This window comes from Denticeps clupeoides, chromosome 12, assembly GCF_900700375.1.
Source record: "Denticeps clupeoides chromosome 12, fDenClu1.1, whole genome shotgun sequence".
Lineage (NCBI taxonomy): Eukaryota > Metazoa > Chordata > Actinopteri > Clupeiformes > Denticipitidae > Denticeps > Denticeps clupeoides.
The window spans coordinates 14,597,621-14,619,324 of record NC_041718.1 but is presented as its reverse complement, the minus strand read 5'-3'; the positions used below and the strand labels follow the sequence as shown (position 1 = coordinate 14,619,324).

Genomic DNA, 21,704 nt, shown 5'->3' with positions numbered 1-21,704 from the left:
TGTTTTGATGCCAGTTATAGGATTGTCTGCAGGTTGCATCACGCCCACGAATAGCGCCTGTCTGTGACCTTTCACACACAATCCATCACAGCGCGTTTGCGGCCTTCCAGAAGCTGCTGCTCTCCTGCCCCAGTTTCCCTGGCAGGAACGACAAAAAAAAGTAGATACATCCAAAAACGTTCTTCAGCAGTGTGTGGAGTGGCCATTTGTCACAAGTGATTGGTGTTTACCTTTAAATAACCCCCACCGGCCCACCCTCGAACCACTACAAAACGCCTCCCTCCCACAGAGTGCCTCCATGCTTGCCTTACATTATATTTACATTTACGGCATTTACCAGACGCCCTTATCCAGAGCGACTTACAACCAGTAGTTACAGGGACAGTCCCCCCCTGGACCAACTTAGTGTTAAGTGTCTTGCTCAGGGACACAATGCTAGTAAGTGGGATTTGAACCTGGGTCTTCTGGTTCATAGACAAGCGTGTTACCCACTAGGCTACTACCACCCTATTGTTACCACCAAATGTTACCATGCAGCAGGTGGAGGAGGAGCGAGCGATAAAAGAGTTGGAGGTTATATAACGACTCCCATTCCACCGGGAGAAGATTTCAGATCGTCTGGAACTTTTTTGAAGAAAAATAAGTGATCCGACAGCAACAGTGTTGGAGAGCCTCTCCTCTATGGAGAGGTGGGGGGGAGAAAAACGAGAATAATTTAGAACAAAATCTGTTAAATGATTTATGCTGTTAACATGCCATGTCAAGGTTTGTTTTATTCATAGTCAAGAGTCTCAAGTTTTAGTTGATTTTTTTCGTCTCCTTCATCTTTCATAGCACCCGAGACTTAAATATGTTTTCTGCTGTACCCTTTTCCCCCTCATCACCATCCCACCAACACACACTCGCACACACACACACGTTGTCTCTGCAGAACGAGGTGTTTCCAGAGCCTTTGTTCACCTGGACGCGGGTGGGAGGTCGGCTGCTGGACGGCAGCACCGAGAGGGCGGGCAAGGAGCTGGTCCTGGAGCGAGTGCCCGCCGAGCTGAACGGCTCCATGTACCGCTGCACGGCCCAGAACCCGCTGGGGTCCACCGACACCCACACACGTCTCATCGTCTTCGGTGAGTTGTGCTCCACCCACCTCTCACCTACAGGCCATTTGATTTCATAATTTAGTGAAAATGAAAAAGGTAACGTAATGCCCAGCTGCAAGGTTTTAAGCCGGATTTTGAGGTCACCAGCACCAGGATGAATATCTGGTGACCGATGAGCTGTAGCCAATGTGAGCGCAGGAAAATGGGGAAAGGGGCGGCGACCCCCAACTCTACGTCTAGAAGATATATAGTAGTAGTAGCGAAACGTATTAAAGGTTTTTCATCTTCCCAACAGTAAATCTGAAACTGTTGATATCGAGAGAAAAATATGAAATTATTGGAGGTATTTCGAATCATTCAAAATGAAAACAAATCACTCTTCATGACATACAGTTTTTTTTACTATATGGCACGCCCCCGACACACACATGCACACACACACACACACACACTTATAAATACAGCTAACGATTTCACGAGGCGCTAAATTAGAGTTCCCATTCATTAAGGCTACTGGCATTATTTAAGAAAATACAGATTAATTGGGCTGAATCTCCCTCATGAATTTTTCATCTTCGGCAACTGCTTGATTAATAAGTGATGGTCTTTGGAAATGACTAAATGCAGCTTGTCACTGAAATGGCCCTCGGTAATAAATTCCCTCTCTGCTAATGACCATGGACCCTCACCACAGACCCCCCCTCCCCAAATAAAAAGACAATTAAACTGGTGGGTGCTAATCAGTGCATTAAAAGAATCGCAGGCGATGACCTTCTTTTGTGTGGGGTGTCGTCTGCACTTATTTGTTCGTTTGGAATTTTCTCCTTTGGTTATCAAACCAGATGCAGAAATGATTATTCCTTTTTTTTTTATGGATGTAGAAGAGAGATTGTCCACTGACCCCATTGTGTGTCTGTATATCGAGCTGCCCTGGACTTTAATTTTCCTCTAGAGCTTTTGGCGGGTGGGGGGGGGCTGTCAGGGACTTATGGGAAATCTGTCTACAGTGCGAAAGCAGATCTAATCAAAGTCGCGCTTTAGAAGATGAAGGACACTCACTGTTTCACTGGCTAATCCGAGCGACAGCCATGGATAAGCATGCGCCAGGCTGAACGCAACACACACATGCACACACTCGCACACACACACACAGTCCCCTTGATTTTTAAAGAGGATTTTGCTGTACTTTAAACGAGGCTAAGTGTGTGCAGGCATGTGCTGAAGAGCAACCAGGAAGCCATGATGGCCAACAGACACGTGACAGAAGCTCCCCCAGAACAATAGATTTAGATAGAATAGAATTATCGTTTTTCACACGGATAATCCTAAATCTAGAAGTTTTGAGGGCGGGGTCTGAATCTTGCAGAATCTGCCTCTTTGGGAACTGGTTCTCGTGCTGGGGATTGATGGATCATGGCTATTTAACACCTCGGTGCACCCTGCGTATTTTCCAGCCGATGTTCGGATGCGAGGCCATTTGTCTCTGTCTGCGGAGGGGAGGGGCTTAAGGGTAGTGGATGGTGATTGAGAGACCTTGAGATCACCACGTGGTCCCAAACACTCGTTCCTCCAACATGTCTAATGAAGATGGAGGTGTTACCAGCTTGGTGGATTTCTTTTTTTTTTTTTTTTTTTTTTTTTAATAAATAAAGATTTCTTGTACCTGTCTAATGTGTGAATGGTCGGTGGCACTGCTGGGTCTGGGAGGTGAAGGGGAGCCGACAGACCTGCTCTCAGGAAGAACATACAGATGGCACCACCAACCCCCTCGAACAGGGCACCCACTACACTACCTGGTGCTACTGCGCTGCTCTTCAGACCACCAACCCATGACATCTTACACTCTTTTCATCTTCTTCGTCCTTCCCTCTCTCTCTATCTATCTCTCATCCTCCCTTCTTTCTCTCCTCACAGAAAACCCAAGCATGATGAAAAACACACAGAATCAAAACAGTAAGTATGAAAGCCTCTGGGGCTTTTCAGTGAGAGAGTTTCTTGTCTGAGCTGATGTGGTGCAAGAGGAAGAGAGGGGGGGAAAGAACACAGAATAAAGAAAGAAAAAAAAAACTCAGTTTCATTCAGGCAATTCAAATATTTGAAATGACATGAGTGCCACCTGCAACGCATGTGCCTCCAGAATGCCATGTATGAATTGGAAATTAGATTTGTACCACTGCTAATATTCTCGTGGAGTGGGAAGGTGGGCGCCTGGTGATGCGTGATACTGGATTTGGCCCCCAGAAAGGCAATTAGGAGAGGAATCGGAATCACACGGTCAGATGTGACTTCCTGCAAAGGTGAAACGGTGTGATGATGTCAGGCTGCTGCAGCTTTTGCCAGTCCCGTACCAGCTGTTTAGAGTCAGACCCCTTATTCAATTTCGGAGAATAGGGAGTTCTGGATTTTTGGTTATTTTTAACACGATTAGGGTTTTGGGGTTGAGATTGCTGATCACTGGAATCATAAATTAAACATTTACAATGTTAACAGCATTCACAGCAAATTTATTCAACATAAAATGCAAAGGAAGTACGGTCAAATGCCGTATTATGCATTTATACAATTTTACAGATTGCTTTGGCTACCGTATTCAGTCCTGTCCTGTGGGTCTCAAATGTACCTGCCCTGAAAAATAATTGACTCTCCAAGTACCACCATTGTGACCAGAATTAAAATGCAAAGGGGGCATTATGTATAATTGGCTTTTATCCAATGTCAATACTGCAGTTAAACACACAATGGCTGTCAATATTAGCAATAATCAATTAACAGTGAAAATCCAGACGTACCACTAGATGGAGCCACAGTTAGAGAACCAAGCTTCAAGCACCAAGCTTTTTTCTGTAATATATACAGAAAATTAACATTTAAAATATGAGCACTTTAGGAACTTGTTTTCTTTGTATCATATAACTCCCCTCAAATCATATTCACTTCTATTGCCAAACATACAAATGTTCATAAAAAGTACTGCTGTAAATGTTTAAAACGATTTTCTGTGGCCGATTGATCAGAGCATCCTCCCTTATTTTATACATTCAGAGTCGGCTCATTTGCAGATTCACTCAGACTCGTATGTAAGGATGAAGGATAATCAGAGGGATATGAGACTCCTTCTCCTACATTCTCACGTTTCCTTCTATTCATTGTTCTTTGTTTCATTAGCCTTTTTTATCCCAGTCTTGCCTCCTCTGCTCGGCCTGTCTGATGATGTGAATTTGAATATGCAAATGTGGGGCTGTGCAGCAGGTGCGATGCGGCTAGGACAGAATCAGGTCGGCACGAGTTGCCCGTCTCTGCCGGAGACCTGAGCACTGGCTCTTCTTCTGCAAGTCAAATCACTTGTAGAACAAGGTCTCTGTGAGGTTCCTCACACACCTCTGTGCCACAACAGCCCAGAATCTGAATCAGCTCCCCCCTCTTCCCAGAACAAAAACTTATCTTGAGGTGTACAAACCTCAAAATGAATTCATAAACTCGTATCTGTATTGCATTTTTCTAGAGTGCAAGACAACACCAGTTCAACCACTAGAACTGGTGTGAAGGCCAATAGAAAAAGAGTTTTAAACATTATTGTATGCAACACGTTCTCCAGAAAAGCTTTCCACTAATTATAGGAACATTGTAGCATCAATTTAAGAAACAATTTAAAACTGTGTAAAGCATGGCTTCTTTATCTAATTTTGACACATTTCACTTGGGCACTGTAAAAAAAGCCAAAATTAAAATTGAGTGAATCTTACCTTTGGAGTTAAATAAAGCAAATTTAGAAAAATGGGGGCCATGTAATTCTTGTAGCCATTTGCATCCTGACCTCCGGCTGAATTTAATCACAAAAAAATATTTTAGCCTTCTTTTGTTTTTGAGTTTCTCAAATAATGGTACTGAATTATAAAAAAAAATAAAATGGTCTGCCATATTCAAATGATTTCAGAAGAGCCCCTAAACAATTGGTTCGTTTATAGTGCTAACCTTTGTAAATCTGACCACAAAATTGGAATTATACGACAGTCGATTTTGTCATTGCTGTTCTGAAATACACCCTACCTAGAACACTTCATACTTGACTCTCAATTCAGATAACTGTGCACTAGAGAGTCGTAATAATGCAGAAAAATGGGGTCTGTTGTTGCCCACTTGTCCACTTCTTGATCGCACCAAAGTCACTTAACTCAGACTGGAAAGTGCTCTCCATGCCCTTTGATTTTAAGTGCTATTATTTGGGCTCTTCTCTGAAGGGTGCCATACAGTGGATGGGATTTTCTTCCCCAGAATAAGAGTCTCTGTCTGACTGGATTCCTGGTCTTTGCAGATGGAGCTCCTGGTTTGGGCACGTGCGAACTGACATGGATCTTCCTCGCCGTCACAGTGACTGCGGAGCTGACGTGAAAACGCCTCGAACCAAACGCAAACCCCCCCCTGTACACACACTCGCACACACTCGTATACAATGCCTCTACCCCACCCACAAACACACTGTCTCAAGATCTTTGGCCAGCACTCCTCGTGTCAGTCTACCAGAGGAAACTGCACCACCACCAGGAGGCAGACCGCTCCGTTTTTTTCTAAGAAAACCAAGACGGAAAAAAAAAAAAAAAATCAAGATGATATCATTATTAAAGAGAACAACATAATATGTGAACTGCCACTCTTTTAAGTTGATCGCTGCCCTGATACCGACACACACCCATGTGCTCCATTTTTTTTCCCTTTGATTTTGATCCGTCCCGCATTGGCCGTCAATCAATTAAAAAAAGAATATTAATAATAACAAAGTATCGTGGGGAAGCGCTTTGACTTCATTTGTTCACATTGTGGTGTGTCATGACACAGGCGGAGGAGGGACGCTCCCATGGAGTGGGCGGGCGCACCGTGCACAAGTTGCCCTCAGCGATGGACATCGGTCCATTCCCTGCTGGTGTCTCTGGCCAGGGACTGGCAGACTATTTTTGGATTCCATAACTTTATAACCTCCTTTTTTGGTTTTTGGTGTGTGTGTCTTTATTACAAGATTTTTTCCTTTTCAAAAGGCTTACTGCTGGAATGTACATGATGAACATGAACAAAAATGCCCTGTGAATTACAGAAAATTTTGAACAGAAATGGAGAAGCCTCTTTTTAAGTGTATTTTGTGTAAACCCCTGTAAATAATGAAAATTATAAAGATAAAAAAAAGAATATATTGGGTTTTGGGGGAAGGCACTGGAGATATCGACAGTAGGAGATCATCAGTTCATACCATTTTTTTTTTATCTTTCTTTTTTTTGTTTCTTTTTGCTTGTATTTGGTCATTCCCTGTTTCCATTTCAGGAAAAAGAAAAATCGAATGCTTAAGATCTTGGAAGAAATATACCAACCTCACGACCTCATATTGTCCAACACTGACACTTGTGTGGCGGGTGGAATGAGGAAGGAAGGAACAGACTCGCATCATGTTGTCTGTCAGACTTTTTGGGGGTTGTGGTGCATGTGACGTTGGAATAATTTCTCTGCTCCATGTTTGCGGTGATGCCCACCGCGTTTCACTGTCACTGACGTGTAATCCGTTATTTAACTGTTGCATATTATCATAAGTGACCTGCATTGTGTACAGTACGTAACTCTTACCTAACATTAGCCATCATGTTAGCCACCATATCCTCTTCTCACCCCCCCCCCCCCCCCCTCACACACACACACACTCCAAAAATAAATCAAGCTCAAGTGAAGCTGAGTGTAAAACAGGGTTGTTGCATTTGTTTCATATCACCTGTATTAAAATGGAGATGATCAACTTAATGTGGCGTGAGTCTCCTTCTGCTATTATGTTAAAAGGGCGACAAATAAATAGAAAAATTCTCCTGTATAAATTCAAAAATGTAGGTTGTCATTATATGCACCCATTAGCATTGGTCCTGTGTTGCTGTTAATGTTAATTAATAGGAGATCTCCAAGTGGTGGTCCATAGTCAATATCTTTTAATACCTGTTTTATAGGCAGCATGAAACATTCCTCACAATTATATATGTAATGCATTAGAACAGCCGTACAGGTGTGCATGCATAAAAAATTCATATGCACTGCGAGAGATACCGAAACCCCCCACCACCACCGCGATTCAGCTCCAGACTGTGGTGGAGTCTTTTACCTTTCTTATTTCAACTTGTGGGCACTTCATTTGAAGCTGTCCCCACGGTCACCTTCCTGCTTCAGCTTTCCTGTTGTCACGGCAGAAATGTTCATAGATGTGAAAATGCCGCCACTCCTCCAGTAGCATTACCGGTCCTCCCCTGAACCGGATCTGAGCGGAAGTAATTAGGCGGGGAGCGCTTCTCCTCACATGCTGGGATTTAACCCTCTCAGCGGTGTCCCAAAAGTTTGTCCTCTCCTCCTCGGTCCCTCTTGCTAACACGTGGCAGGCTAATGCATACTAATCCTACACTTTTGGTATTCAGAAGCATTGCAATTTAAGATATTCTAGACACACTATGTATTAAAGGATTAGGCCCCAAAGCCTGAGGTAGGAGAGGAGATTTGTGGGCTTAGCAAAATAGGGACCGTGGGTCCTTCCTGCTTGTGGTTCCTTCACCTCCCTCTTGAACTGATGCTTGTGGGACAGCTTTGGGAGTGTCATGAAGAGAATCATGCAATTTTAGTGATCACTCTAGTAGTTACATACAGTTTTTTTATTAGATTTAGCTTTGTTATTGTTAATTTTTGCCATTTTTTATATTATCGTTTCTTGTTTTTTGGTCTATTTAACACCCCATTGATATTTGAGACTGGAATGGGACATTGCTTACCAAAAAGGAAAGAATTTAATCATGAGCTAAGCAATTATTTTGTTTCAGTTTTGTTGAGTGGAATCTTGTCAGCCATTTTCCAAGACCACTGGCACCTGAAGAGTTTATGCATTTCTGTTACTGTTATTCTAAGCTAAGATTCTCAAATAACAGAATAACCAAGTAATGCAATGGTTATTGCAGCATCCATTACTGCACTGTACATGCAACATCGGTGGAAGGATTAATTGTATAAGAAGAAAAAGGAATTGAAAGTGACCCTCGTGCTATGCACCACGGCTGTTGCATTAGCCATGCTGCCAAGAAAATGCCCAGCTGACACATGATAAGGGGAGACATCAGGAGGAGGCTTTTGTGGACCTGTGGTGAATTATTCACCACCAAGCGTGCCACTGGGCTCAGGTTGCCTTTGTCCCGCATGAAGGCCATGATATCTGGTGGCCAAACCGTGTCTGGTGGCCAAACTTAAAAAATAAAAAGGATAGCAATTCAAATATCTCCTTGTGAGAGGTCTGCAAACACCAGATCGAAGATACACATACATAGACACACACTGAGTGAGGGTCCAGTTTACCACTATCAGAAAAGGCAATTAAAAAAGATGACAACTGAGGCACTGCGATGTGAATGCCGCATCTGTGTGACAGAAACATCTGCGAGTGTGTGGCAGAGTGGTTCATAAATATGGATGACAGTCAAGCAAGAAAGTCTACATTCCTCATTTGTATCAACCAGCTGATGCACCCCCCCCCCCCCCCCCAAAAAAAAAAAAAAAAAAGAAAAAAGATATATTAACAATGAAATAGGAAACTGTCCAACAACTCCATACCTGACACCAAAGTACAATGTCAAGAAACTATGTAGTAAAATATCTTTTTTGCACGAGTTGTCATGGTAAAGGACCTTTGATCTCCCAGCTTTCATTATGCAAACAACAAGATCCTGTTCAATGGCCATTTTCATACTGTGACAAATCAGCCATACACCACCCTTTAGACAAATTACATCCTACATGCACTGCAGCCACATGTTTGTGCCAGCTTGGGTGTGTTACCTATCATTATAATAATTTAGACGTATTGGCAAATAGAGAAATATGACTCTCTAATTCATGTTCTTCGTGTTCAAACACCACAGTGCTATCAAAAACAGGCATGACTCATTCACAATCTTAAACCCGATTTATTAAGAGATTAAAGGTGAAAGAAATTGGGTCCTGTCAGAGATTAATAGTAAGCCCTGCAGTGGCACAACCATAGCTCACATAGCTTGTTTTCCTTTCCAGAGCAGTCACCTGCTGCAGGTGGAGTGCAGTGGCCCCTCCCACAGCTTTCAGGGAGCAGGATGCAAATAGTGTCATGCAGGTATCAGGTTCGGAGGGCAGTTGTGCGACACGGCGAGCTGACACAGTTCATCACTCGTCGGCTCTGCTAAGCACGGGACAGGAGTGGAATCGTTCTTTCCTCGGTTGAAATGTGCCGGGAGCTCAATCCAGCGTAAATAGCCCATGTCCGGAGAGCAGAGGGACCTGCCAGACCAGAAATGCCCATAGCCGATTTCCTGGGCATGCGCTTCGACATGCAGCTGCTGGGGAAGCTGACGCTCTCCATGGCCACGGTTTTATTCATCTCTTGGGTATATCGCTACTACAGTTCCAGGGCCCAAGGACAGGGTCAGGATGACAGGACGATTTCGTCGCCGTCAAGCCAGTCTTCATCATCGCCCAAAATCTGCAGCGGCTGCAAAGTGGATCTACGACACCGTAAAATGACATCAAAAGAAACCTCAGGAGAGGAAACAAGGACCAAACAATCTCTGGGGAGTACAATTTCAGCTCACACACCTGAAATACATGATTTAGAAACTACACTGGAAAACCAGCTCACAAGAAAGGAATTTGCCACTATGGACATCAAAACATTAGCACAACAGGAAGTCTTGGCAATCAGCAAAATTTCAGATAAAGATCAAATGAGTACTGTGGAAGATGCTAGCAAACAAAAAATGACCTTGTCGGTGGACCATGCAAGTGAAACTGGTTCAGCTATCAAGACTGGGCGAAGGTCCCCTTGCATGCTGAGGAAGTTGGACGGCGCAGTGAGTGTGGGCCGTGAACTCAGGCGGGATGTGGGTCACCAAGGCAACTTTTCCAGCTTTCAGTCCAAAGCTGAGGTTAAAATGGAGGACACCAAACTTGTGTTGGGCGGAGCTGATGAGCCAAAGGTCCATGGAAAGATCTATGAATATTATGTGGAGTCTTCATCCCAGTCATTTCCATGCATTGAATCCATCAGCAGACCCAAACGTCTGACCTGTGGTGGTAGTATGACATTAAAACCTCAGCATGTGACAGCGGTTGGCAGCAGCAACAACGACTATCCCCGTTCGCCAACGTCTACTTTGATCATGCAAGATTTAGCATTAAGTCAAGATTCGGCTGAGGATGCCCATTCTCCTGTCAGTCCAGAGCCAACATCCTTCAGCGAGCCAATCAGAGGGCTCATACGAAAGGACAGCTATTTGACAGCAGCAAAAAATTCAGTGTCTGAGCATGCACCTGTCCGCCACACAATGCCAGGCAAAAATACCTCCAGCCCCAGGGAGACCAATGAGCCAAGCCTGGAAACTGTTGCTGGGGCCAAATTTGTACACTTTCCCCCAGAGAACTTAGGCAGCTACAGTTTGGACAATCTGAAGGGTAAGCTTCATTTAGGCAACTGCCTGGAGGCCCTCAGCCTGGCAAAGATGCATGGCCATGCTTCTCTGCAGCAGGCATGTCTCCGAGTCATGTCTGACAACTACCTCCAGGTCCTCAGGGACCCTGGCCTGTATGGCAGGCTGATGGCAGGGGAGAGGGAGCAGATCCAAAAGTTGCGCATGAAAGGCAAGAAATGCCTCATGGTAGCGGACATGGACTCGCCTGACTGGTCCAGACACCAGTCACGAACAAAAGACCCCTCAAATCCCAACGCTTCCAGTGGGCTCTATTATTACGATGACTACAAAGATACCTGGCACCTACAGTGTGATATTCCTCAAGAGGTCTTGTCTGTCGGTTCAGCCGTCTGCACAATGGACAACTATCTGTTTGTTGCTGTTGGCTGCCAGAGAAGCGACCGTGACAGTGTTCCTTCAAGGAGGGTGTTCAGCTACAATCCAATGACTTCCATTTGGAATGAAATATGCCCCATGAATGAAGCCAGGCCCCACTGTAAGCTGGTTGCCCTGCAGGGCTACGTCTACGCCATTGGAGGAGAGTGCCTTTCAACTGTTGAGCGCTACGACCCACGAACAAATAGATGGTTGTTTGTTGCACCGTTGCCTAACGACACGTTTGCAGTTGCCCATCGAGCCACAGCTTGCAATGGTGAGCTCTTCGTGTCTGGGGGCACCTTAAGGTACACCCTGCTACGCTACAGTCCCAAAACGAACACCTGGAGGAAAAGTCTGATAGTGGGCACTAAAGAACGGACCACCGAGATGGTGGCAGTACGGAATTTCCTCTATCGATTTGACGTTAGTCCCTCGTTTGGCATCAATGTCTACCGCTACCATACTGTGGCGCGATTGTGGTACGAATGCTGCGCTAAGCGGCTAGCACACTGCCCCGCCTTCCAGTGTGTTACCATGGATGAGGTTATCTACTGCGTGAGTCGACAGTTTACGATGAGGTTCCTTGCAGATGAGGTCTCTCCTTGCTTCGTTGCAGAGGACCTCAGTGTTCTCGTAACCGCCAAGGGCATCCTGTTCCCTTTTGTCCTAACACTTCCTGAAGAGAGCACTCTTCAGACTAGCGTTTAAGAGAGCTGGGCTAAAGATGAACCTCAGACAGTAGGGGAAATATAAAGAGAGAATAACCTTGAGGTTCTGACATTTCAAGCACAAGATACTGCAATCAGTGGGAATGAACAAAAATAATAATAAGACTCCTGTAAATAATTACAGTGCAGCTCAGATGGATAAATTTTGCATCCAGAGTCAGATAAATGAAAGATGTCTCTGTCAGAAATGTTTTTCATATTTTTCAGTTGTCACACCACTTTTCCAAGGCAATAAATTAAGTCTAAAATTTATAAAGTTGGTGATGTCAGTGTAACTGCTGTAACGATGCCAAACTATTAGGAGCAAAGAGTTCATTGTCTCAGTAACAGATAACCAGCTATTTATTTGCAAACCATCTGACAGACAATATGTAACCTGAGAACCATCATTTAGTCCAAGAGGTAAAATAATTCATTCCAATTGTAATGAATTTTTTTTTTTATCTTCATTCATATCTGCAAATGTTTTAGTAGAAATGACAAACAGTTAATCATTTACAACTGATATCACTTTGAGAGTCAGATAGTTGCCCAAAAGGTTATGTAAACTTTTGACTCAAGGTCAATTAATCTTTAAGTGGTGGTCACCTCAAAAACAACATACTTGTATTGTATTGTATGTATTTATGTATTTTAATGAGTATGTATGTCAATACATATCATGACCATATCCATGATTTGGCATGCTTTAATTTTTAATTGCAGCGTTGTCCATTGCTCTGTTAATGTAACCGTTTTCTCATCTCTTATAGGGTCTTTCTATACATTCATTCCATTGCCTGAAAGTACTACTGTTGCAAATCTTTTTTTGATCATGTTAAAATAAAGGAATAAATACTACGAATCATTTTCAGTTTTCCTGTTAATATGTCACAAATTCTTATGAAAGTGAAAATGACATGATTGTCATTGATACACAGCACACGGTGTGTGTGTGTGTGTGTGTGTGTATGATTGGATGGTCATATATGGTTGGATGGTTATATATATAAATATATGTAAATATTGTATAATATCATATAACATTTTGAATACAGTGGTTGTGGTTGGATGCTTGGATGAGAAAAGAGGGGAATAATATATGATGGTTGACAAAAATTTCTTATCTTGGACAGTTACCTTGTTCCATCACTTGCTAGTGACATGTTGTTTTGGCGCCATCAAGTGGCAAAAGGATAAGTTCCACAAGAGTATAGAGGTCTGAGGAAAAGTCATGTGAACATTGCAGCCAGCAACAAACACCAGCTCTCACCCAGCCACACGCACACAGACCCCAATCACACTTCTACAATATTCTAATGACCATCAGGGGGATCATGCAGAGACCTTGTGCAGCATTACCAAACAGAAGGAGGAGGGTGACACAGATGGCCAACCATCAAACACAAGCATCCCTGATTTCTTGTAATTAAACACTTTGCTTCCCTGTAATTAAACACCTAATTGAATGGGAGTTGGACAAGTCCCATCAGAATTTCCCCACCAAAATGACTTGGTGTTTGTTGTGTGTAAGTGTTGTGATCAGATGCTTCTCTGTCTCCACCCCAAGGGTCATTCTGGGGAAAGTAAGGAGGCAAATTACATCCATGAAAATTCTGTTTCTGTTTCTTCTGGGAATGCATTTCAGGTACACCACAGGCAGCATCTGAATTCTGAATGAGCCATTATAGGACACCCATTGTTCACCAATCATTTAAAGCATTTTTTAAACTCATGATTTGGGTTTTGCTTATTTTACCACAAATACTAAGAAAATGGTTAGTGGTCAGATGTGATTGAGAAAGCTCCCTCGATAAGTGCTTTGCGTGACACAAACTTAGCATTGCTTACAGAAAAATGGTACCAATAGGTCTTCATTCTGATTTCATACCTTTCATCAGCATTGATCCCAATGAAGAATATAAATACCAATAAAAATCAATATTGTAAACAATAAAAACCTGGATCAATTCAAATAATTCATATTTAATATTGGTGGTGTGAAATGATGCACAATGTAATTCCTTCGATCTTTATTCAAAACAAATCCACACAAACATGAGATTAACACATGAGATTTATATGGACACAAAGGCATTAAAAAAATCCAGCACTCCAGTTTTCTACACTTCTGTCTCAGATCTAACTGCAGTGTCTGCACAGTTTTTGTTTTCCAAAAGTAATTTCCTATACCAGCCTGCTCCACTTCCTTTAATTGCCAAGCCAATCCCGAGAGAAAGCCTTGTGGCATTTATATGGAGGGAATCTCTCTGTCTGGGGTGTCTGCTGCGGTCAGTCTGCGGGGCTGGAGCGTCCGCTGCAGGTCCGGGCTGGTCAAATGTATGGGCCGCAGGCCGGAGCGGCGGGGCTGCTGGAAGGCCGAGACTGGGTGGCGTGGGTAAGTCGCCCGGTAGACGCTCGTCGCGGGCCGGCCCTGCCAGTGCTGTTGCCGCTCCAGACGCGCCTGCACTCTCTCTGCCAGGCCGAAGTTAGTTGCAGGGGCTAAAGGAGAGTTAGAGGAGGGGGTCTGTAGGGGGGAGGGACTCAGCTGCTCCTCTCTGCAGTCATTAATTAGCGCACTGACAGATTTGGAACGAATGAAAGGCATTCTGCCTCACCTTTAAATAACTTTAAAGTACGACTTTTAGAAGGTTTGGTGGCAAACAACCGAATTTGCACAAAAATGTGCTGGCGCTAGAATTGCTGGATAATTCATCACTGTTACAAGTCTACATGCTTAACACATGCTACACCATCAATTTCACGCTGTAATGCAAATAAAGGGCCCTATTGTACCTGTGACGGGGTGGTCGGACCTTTCTGGAACCCAGCCCAGCTTGTCTGAATGCCAGGAGCGCATTTTGGGCAGGGCTGCACAGCTGCGGCGTCCATACGTCTCGTCGTACAGTGACACCAGGTAATGCGAAGATGGGGTGTTGTGATGAGCAAGTAGCAGCTTCGCAGGAAGACCCTGGAACGCATCATTTCCCCTTTAGACATTCAGCACTGACATATTATTATTATTATTCACTATTTTATCCTGGTCTTTTATTTAAAACGTTTAAAAAAACGTTTTAAAATTGTATTTGGCGCCATCTTCTGGTATTGCCCTTTTCTCTAGACTGCAAGTGTAAGACAACAGGACTTTTGCTGTGTATTAAGAGGAGAAAAAAATTCTTCTATATGGGCCTATACATGGTTAACTAGCAAATAAAAAAAATTATATCATGTAAAAAGGCTCATTTGTATTTCTAATTCAAAAGGCATTGAATCACAACCAAGTGTACAAATGGAAATATTTCACAGAAGTGAATATATTACTTACATGTAATGCATGTAGCTTCTTTAAATATTTTACACAATATTAAAATTTTGTAAGACGTGCTAGCATGCCTTACTGTTTCTGTAACATGGGTGTTAGTTGCCTAGTGGGTAACATGCTCGCCTATGAACCAAAAGACCACAAAGTCACAGGTTCAAACCCCACGTACTATGAGCAACACATAATCCTGAGTGTCTCCAGGGGGACTGTCCCTGTAGCTACTGATTGTTAGTCACTCTCTATAAGGACTTCTGATAAATGCCATGAAAGCATTTCCTATAAAGAAATTAAAAAGTATGTGTGGGGTGTAAATGATTCAAGAAAGTTTAGCTGACCTCTCCTTTACGTAGAGCCCTCTGTCTCATGGATATGTCTGGTCTGTGGTCCCACTGTGGCCTGTAATCCAGGCGGTTACTGCTGCTGGCAGTTCTGCATTCACGAGTAAACTGTCAATGAAGGGGGAGGCGTGAGGCACACATGAACAAAGATGGTTCAAAGAGGCTCTGAGACTCTAAACAACAAAAGCCGGAGCCTATCAGAGCCCACATTTCCTGTATTGATCACTTATGCATAACCACAATATCCCTTGTGGATGGCCTGACCACGCGCATTGCACATCACCGCCATTAAGCTGAGTCTCTGCTTTCTCAAAGCCACTGCTGGTGCTGACCGGGCTAATGCAGGAGCCTTTAATCACTTTTGCATGGATCTGAAAACAGAGTGAAGTGCTGCTGTGCTTCTTGGACATCTTGGAACGACGCCACCACGGCAGCAGGGGGAAGACCTTGGCTGCGCAACAGGAGAAAGGGCAGATGCACTGTACTTTAACTGGCTGCCAGTGGGAAAGTGATTACCCGCTGGATATTTTTCTCAGTGACACATAGCACCATGTTTCGTGACCCCATCTCTAATGGATTCATAGTGCAAGCTGCTGAAGGGTAAACGATGCCAATTTTGCATGATAAAAGTGTATGTATGGGGACAGTCCAGTCATGAGAAGCTCGTGAAACTTGATTAATTGCAAAGCCAATAACAAGTTAACATTAGTATGGCACAACACTTTTTTATTATGATGTCATAAAATAGCATTAGCTCCAATGGACCTGTTATTACCATATACTATGGTTCAGAGCAGCTGATTATTAGTCTTGTTCTCGACTTAGTGATTGTGCAGCAAACCCATCAGATGAAAAGTTCCCAAAATTGGTACCCGAGTCATGTTTATGCACTGCACACTGGTATTTATGATAATAATAATAAGGAAATTTAGAATACAAAAAAATTCCATATTTGTCAGAGGTTTTTATTGGGGATACATATGGGAAACATACTCCTCCTGGGGTCTAATCAGTATATATCAGTAAAAAAACGAATACATTTCTTATGTTAGCATTTAAAACTCACTACTAGTCTTATCTCAAATTTTATGTGCTGCCCTATTCATCATGTGCATAAACTAGGGATGCTACAAATTTTATATCCAATAATATGATATATGTGTCTGATTGTATTCTCAATACATATGAAGTTTTGAAGGAATTATCTGAAGTAGGCATGGTTTATGACAACAAATGTAAATGTCACTGTCTGCAGAATAGACCGTTTAAGAAATGGTGATGGGATGGAAGTGTACATCCACAGATCAGCTGCAAAACTGAATGTCGTACATTCAAAATAGTTTTAGTTAACACAGCAGTGCCATTGTCATGTTAAGTTAGTAATTAGCTGGAAAGATAATTTTATGTCATATGCATGGTCCCTACCTGCAACCTGTCTTCTGCCCAGTTCCCGATGAGTACTTTATTCGCATACTTCTGTTCGACTCTCCAGCCGGGCTGCATCCACTTATTACTGCTCTCTCCTTTCGCCATCATGCTTCACCACTTATTCTACCTTGTAAAAAATGCTCAGACACACATGCACGCTGTAACCGGATGCCACCGCCGTTGCAGGGAAGGACAGACGGCGTTGCCATGGACACAACATACATGGACACAACAGTCCAAGCAGCAAACAACTAGCTCCTTAAACAAATGTACACAACAAAATATCAATATTAGTTTTATTTATTTGAATGCATTAAACCTTTTACACAAAGAATCCATTAAATGGACAATAAAATACAGCAAAGAAAAATGAATTTAAAATGACTTTTGATTGATGCGTGAAATTCACTGAAATAAAATGCAAAAGAGCACGATTGTATGTATTAAAGGCAAATTAAGATTACAGTCCAGTGTCACTGTAGCCTACCAAAATTACAGGGCGGTTCAGCATTTCAGCCTCCAATGCATGCTGGATAAAACATGCATGCTGGACAAACAGGGCAGACAAACAGGGTGGTAGTGGCCTAGTGGGTAACACACTCACCTATGAACCAGAAGACCCAGGTTCAAATCCCACTTACTACCATTGTGTCCCTGAGCAAGACACTTAACCTCCAGGGGGGACTGTCCCTGTAACTACTGAAGTCACTCTGGATAAGGGCGTCTGATAAATATTGTAAATGTAATTTACATTTTTATGCCATTTATCAGACACCTTTATCCAGAATGACTTACAATCATTGGGGACAGTCCCCCCCGGAGACACTCTGTGTCTTGCTCATGGACACAATGGTAGTAAGTGGTCTTCTGGTGTGTTACTCACTAGACTTTTTCCACTCTTTGAAGACAATGCTTTGATGTCTCCATACGTGTGACCACACACAAATTAGTTTAATTATAATTATCTAATCAAAATGTAATCAGTCAAATTAAGCTTTGTTAATATTTAGCAAAAAAGATTGTAGAATTAATTTTTTAAGATTTTCAGTAGTTGCCTCTTTCAAACGTCGGCTCTATGCATTAAATCAATTTACTATATTCTTCTTAGACCTGAGTAACTGCCACAATTGCCAAGGCTTTCTTCTCTACAAATTCTCCAAGTATCTCACCACGCTGTCCAAGGCCCTTTCTGCGCTTGGGAAAGACAGCCAGCCCTTACGGAAGTTGATGATCCCATGGAAACCATCAGGAATGTGTTGCCAGGTGACCGGCACGCCAAGATCCTTCAGCCTCTTGGCGTAGAGGATGCCGTCGTCTCTCAGCACGTCATACTCGCAGGTGAGGATGAAAGCTGGCGGTGTGGAGCGGACCACGTCGTCCTCGGCTAGCAGGGGGGAGACCTCAGGCTCCAGGCCCGCTTTGATAATGTGATAAACTTCACCGTCGTGGCCAGGAGGCGTCTGCTGGCAAAATCCTCGCGCTCTGAACTCTGCTGGGAGGTTGTCGGGGGAGAGCCACTTCCTGTAGCGAAGCATCAGTTCGGCGGGGACGTGCCTGCCTTCCAGCACGTCCTGGCACACCGACATGTCCCCGTTGAGGTAATGCAGGAAATAGAACGCCATCCGGCCACGCAACAATAGGGGCACGGCATGGTTCTGCTGGTACGATGGCAGGCTGAAATCTGCCATCTGCAGGGCTGGGTAGATAAGAACTTGGGCACAGGGTGCGAGCAGATGCCCGTTCTCTTTCTTGGCCAGTCGCTGGCACAGCGCAGCTGCCAAGTTTCCCCCTGCACTGTCCCCTCCAACCGCTACTCGACGTGGGTCCACCCCGAAGCTGGCCTCCGCCACAGTCAGGAAGTGGCGGGTGGCGGCCTCACAGTCATCCAGGTGGGCAGGGTACCTGTGCTCAGGGGCAAGGCGGTAACTGTAGGGTGCAGGACAAATATAACAACATTACAGTCTGTTCTATCGCTTCTCTGTTACCACTTTAAAAATCTAATGCCAAACCTTTTCATTTTATAAAGTTTATCTGCAGGCCAGTTTAAGGTTCAGCAACAAAAGGTGTGATTTTCAAAGCCATGTCTGGTTGCTGGTTTTCGGAACATTTACATTTACAGCATTTATCAGGCACCCTTATCCAGAGCGATTTACAATCAGTAGTTACAGGGACAGTCCCCCCCGGAGACATTCAGGGTTAAGTGTCTTGCTCAGGGACACGATGGTTGTAAGTGGGATTTGAACCTGGGTCTTCTGGTTCATAGGCGAGTGTGTTACCCACTAGGCTACTACCACAGGGTACTAGGCTACTACCAGAATATGTATGTGGGGGCAGTGAAGACGCGTAATCGGAATGTTGTGGGTTCACAAACCTCCAAGTTACCACTGAGGTCCCCTTGAGCAAAGCACCGTCCCCACACACTGCTCCCTGGGCGCCTGTTATGGCTGCCCACTGCTCACCAAGGCCTTAATGATTTATAATCTCTGCAATTTTTTTTATTCAAAATAAGCAGGTCTCCAATTTTTTTTTTGGAATCTTGTGTTGCGCTGAGAATGAATGGTTACCTGACAGACACAACCGTAGCTTCGCTCTTCTCCGCAATGTATTGGCACAGATCATCAACGGTCTCTGAGGGGGGAAAACAGGACAGTGGATCCATACAACTCAGTTCCTCATGCAATTAGTAGGAATCCAAAAATAAAACAGCACTGTTCAGCAGCCAGACTGGTGAGGGTCTTGTCTTCAACTTACCCAGACTTCCCACCACCCAGCCTCCGCCGTGGAAGTACACCAGACCTCTCCTCTTGCCTGCAGAGGCAGCCGTGGGCTCATACACTCTGACTGGAACCCCAGCAAAGGTTGCATTTTTGATCCGGAGTCCAGCACGCTGGCCTCTTCTGCGAAGGGACCGGTCCGCCAGCCAACGGACCAATCGGCTTTGGTCACACAGGCCAAGGCGTTCCAAGATTCTTCCCTGGTTTGAGAGAAGGCATCTTAACTATGTTGATGCAAAAAAGGGCCTACGGTTGCTGTTTTTCTACACCAGCATGACCACTAGTGTCTAGAATCATTAATATTATGTAATGCATTCAATATTATATCTAATTTGCATAATTGTTCCATTTTTACTGCTTTGTGTGTTTTCAAGACTTCACCAGACCAGAATACAGACAGACAGGCCAACAGAAGAAGTTTAGACACAACAGGTTTATATCCTTAAAGTTAGGTCAAGTGAAGACGGAGCCTCTGCAGTCGTATTAAATTGGCCCCACAGGCAAAATACAACCCTATATTTGGCCTAAAATGACTGACTGACAACTTTGCAATGTCAGTGTTTTTGTTGATGCAACATTTATTGCATTCATTTGTTTTGTTTGAGACGTACGATAATTATTACCCGCTTTACGATAAATAATTCCAAAAATCCCATAATGTATGATAATTTTACCCCTTCAACTTATTTCATTAGTGGGACAGGGTACAGATCTCTGTTTTCATCTGGCTGCACAGACATACTTGGCTTGTTTATGTACAGTCGTCTCATGTGGCTTTACAGCCAATCGATACACGATGTAACACGTCGTAACTCACGACTAATTTAATAAACAGTACAGACCAAAAGTTTGGACACACCTTCTCATTCAATGTGTTTTCTTTATTTTCATGACCATTTACGTTGGTAGATTCTCACTGAAGGCATCAAAACTATGAATGAACACATGTGGAGTTATGTACTTAACAAAAAAAGGTGAAATAACTGAAAACATGTTTTATATTCTAGTTTCTTTGCTCTGATTACTGCTTTGCACACTCTTGGCATTCTCTCGATGAGCATTGGCATTCTCTCAAGAGGTCGTCACCTGAAATGGTTTTCCAACAGTCTTGAAGGAGTTCCCAGAGGTGTTTAGCACTTGTTGGCCCCTTTACCTTCACTCTGCGGTCCAGCTCACCCCAAACCATCTGGATTGGGTTCGGGTCCGGTGACTGTGGAGGTCAGGTCTCCACTTTGTGTTAAGTACATAACTCCACATGTGTTCATTCATTTTGATGCCTTCAGTGAGAATCTACCAACGTAAATGGTCATGAGAATTAAGAAAACACATTGAATGAGAAGGTGTGTCCAAACCTTTGGCCTGTATTGTAGATCTATTATAATGGCCCGGTGATAAGAAGCTCTGATAAGACACAAACTACAGATCCCATAATGCAGTGCTTCAGTTGAATTGCCGAACGCGATCTGTTCTGTAGGTAAAAGTTGCATTATACTCAATAATCTGCAAAGTCTACATTGAAGCAGTGTGCGCGATCATTTTTCTCAAAATACAATAATTTTAAGATGCAGGGACCACACTTCAACATTTAGGACCTGGCAACACTGTTGCTACCTGTATGAGCTTTAATGAAAAGAAGAAGGAGAAAGTGAACTGTCCGCTGTCCAGCCCTGAGGCCAGACGCTGCAGGAAGTTATATAAGAAGCAGAAACCCTCGTGGGTTTAACGCGTGGGTCTCTTATCTTTGCGTTAAACGAGCTCGACCACGCACCAGAGAATCTTTACTCGTGCAGCGCGACTCACCACCATCGCCATTCCCACCAAGAAGCAGTGGATCGCATGCAGCTTGGTGGGGCTTTCCACCCCACTCGGGACGTCGCAGTTCATCGCCTCCGAGTACACAAGCCCGACCAGGAGAAGGCAGAAGGCCGCGGCGGCCGCGGCCACGCCGATGACGAGGATGGCGAGTCCCACGTCCATGGCTGAGAAGGACTGGCAGCCGTGAGCCGGGGCGCCAGGAGCGAGTAGTTCTGAAGTTCCAACTCCGCCTCGCAGTCTGGAGTTCACACCCTGCCAAGTCCTCTGGCTGACCTTACATAAAGCACAATTAACCCTGCTTACTCACACACGGCATTACAGAAAATGAGATCTTGTAATGTCACCTGT

The 21,704-nt window shown here is 43.9% G+C and overlaps 4 protein-coding genes across 5 annotated transcripts in view; 2 read left to right on the top strand and 2 right to left on the bottom strand.

The window, feature by feature from the left end:
• The window catches only part of igsf21a (immunoglobin superfamily, member 21a), a 176,478-nt gene extending 170,724 nt beyond the window's left edge, over positions 1-5,754 (top strand). For both annotated transcript variants that reach the window (XM_028998117.1, XM_028998118.1), the window contains exons 8-10: positions 932-1,124; positions 3,012-3,050; positions 5,410-5,754. In XM_028998117.1, the coding sequence (XP_028853950.1) occupies positions 932-1,124; positions 3,012-3,050; positions 5,410-5,486 (309 nt within the window). In that variant the 3' untranslated portion in view covers positions 5,487-5,754. The remainder of the gene's footprint in view (positions 1-931; positions 1,125-3,011; positions 3,051-5,409) is intronic.
• A 1,258-nt stretch (positions 5,755-7,012) lies between these two features.
• klhdc7a (kelch domain containing 7A) lies at positions 7,013-12,094 on the top strand. Its single transcript, XM_028998116.1, has one exon. The coding sequence runs from the start codon at positions 9,422-9,424 to the stop codon at positions 11,678-11,680; it is 2,259 nt and encodes a 752-aa protein (XP_028853949.1). The 5' UTR covers positions 7,013-9,421; the 3' UTR covers positions 11,681-12,094.
• Positions 12,095-13,680: 1,586 nt separating this feature from the next.
• On the bottom strand, positions 13,681-17,080 carry cfap107 (cilia and flagella associated protein 107). Its single transcript, XM_028999332.1, has 4 exons — positions 16,765-17,080; positions 15,337-15,447; positions 14,476-14,650; positions 13,681-14,181 (listed from the first exon to the last, which is right to left on the bottom strand). The coding sequence occupies exons 1-4, from the start codon at positions 16,873-16,875 to the stop codon at positions 13,931-13,933; spliced, it is 648 nt and encodes a 215-aa protein (XP_028855165.1). The 5' UTR covers positions 16,876-17,080; the 3' UTR covers positions 13,681-13,930.
• A 495-nt stretch (positions 17,081-17,575) lies between these two features.
• On the bottom strand, positions 17,576-21,573 carry aadacl4 (arylacetamide deacetylase-like 4). The gene is made up of 4 exons (XM_028999236.1): positions 21,342-21,573; positions 19,519-19,741; positions 19,332-19,395; positions 17,576-18,693 (listed from the first exon to the last, which is right to left on the bottom strand). Exons 1-4 carry the CDS (start codon positions 21,516-21,518, stop codon positions 17,913-17,915), a joined length of 1,245 nt encoding a protein of 414 aa, XP_028855069.1. The 5' UTR covers positions 21,519-21,573; the 3' UTR covers positions 17,576-17,912.
• Positions 21,574-21,704: the final 131 nt, after the last annotated feature.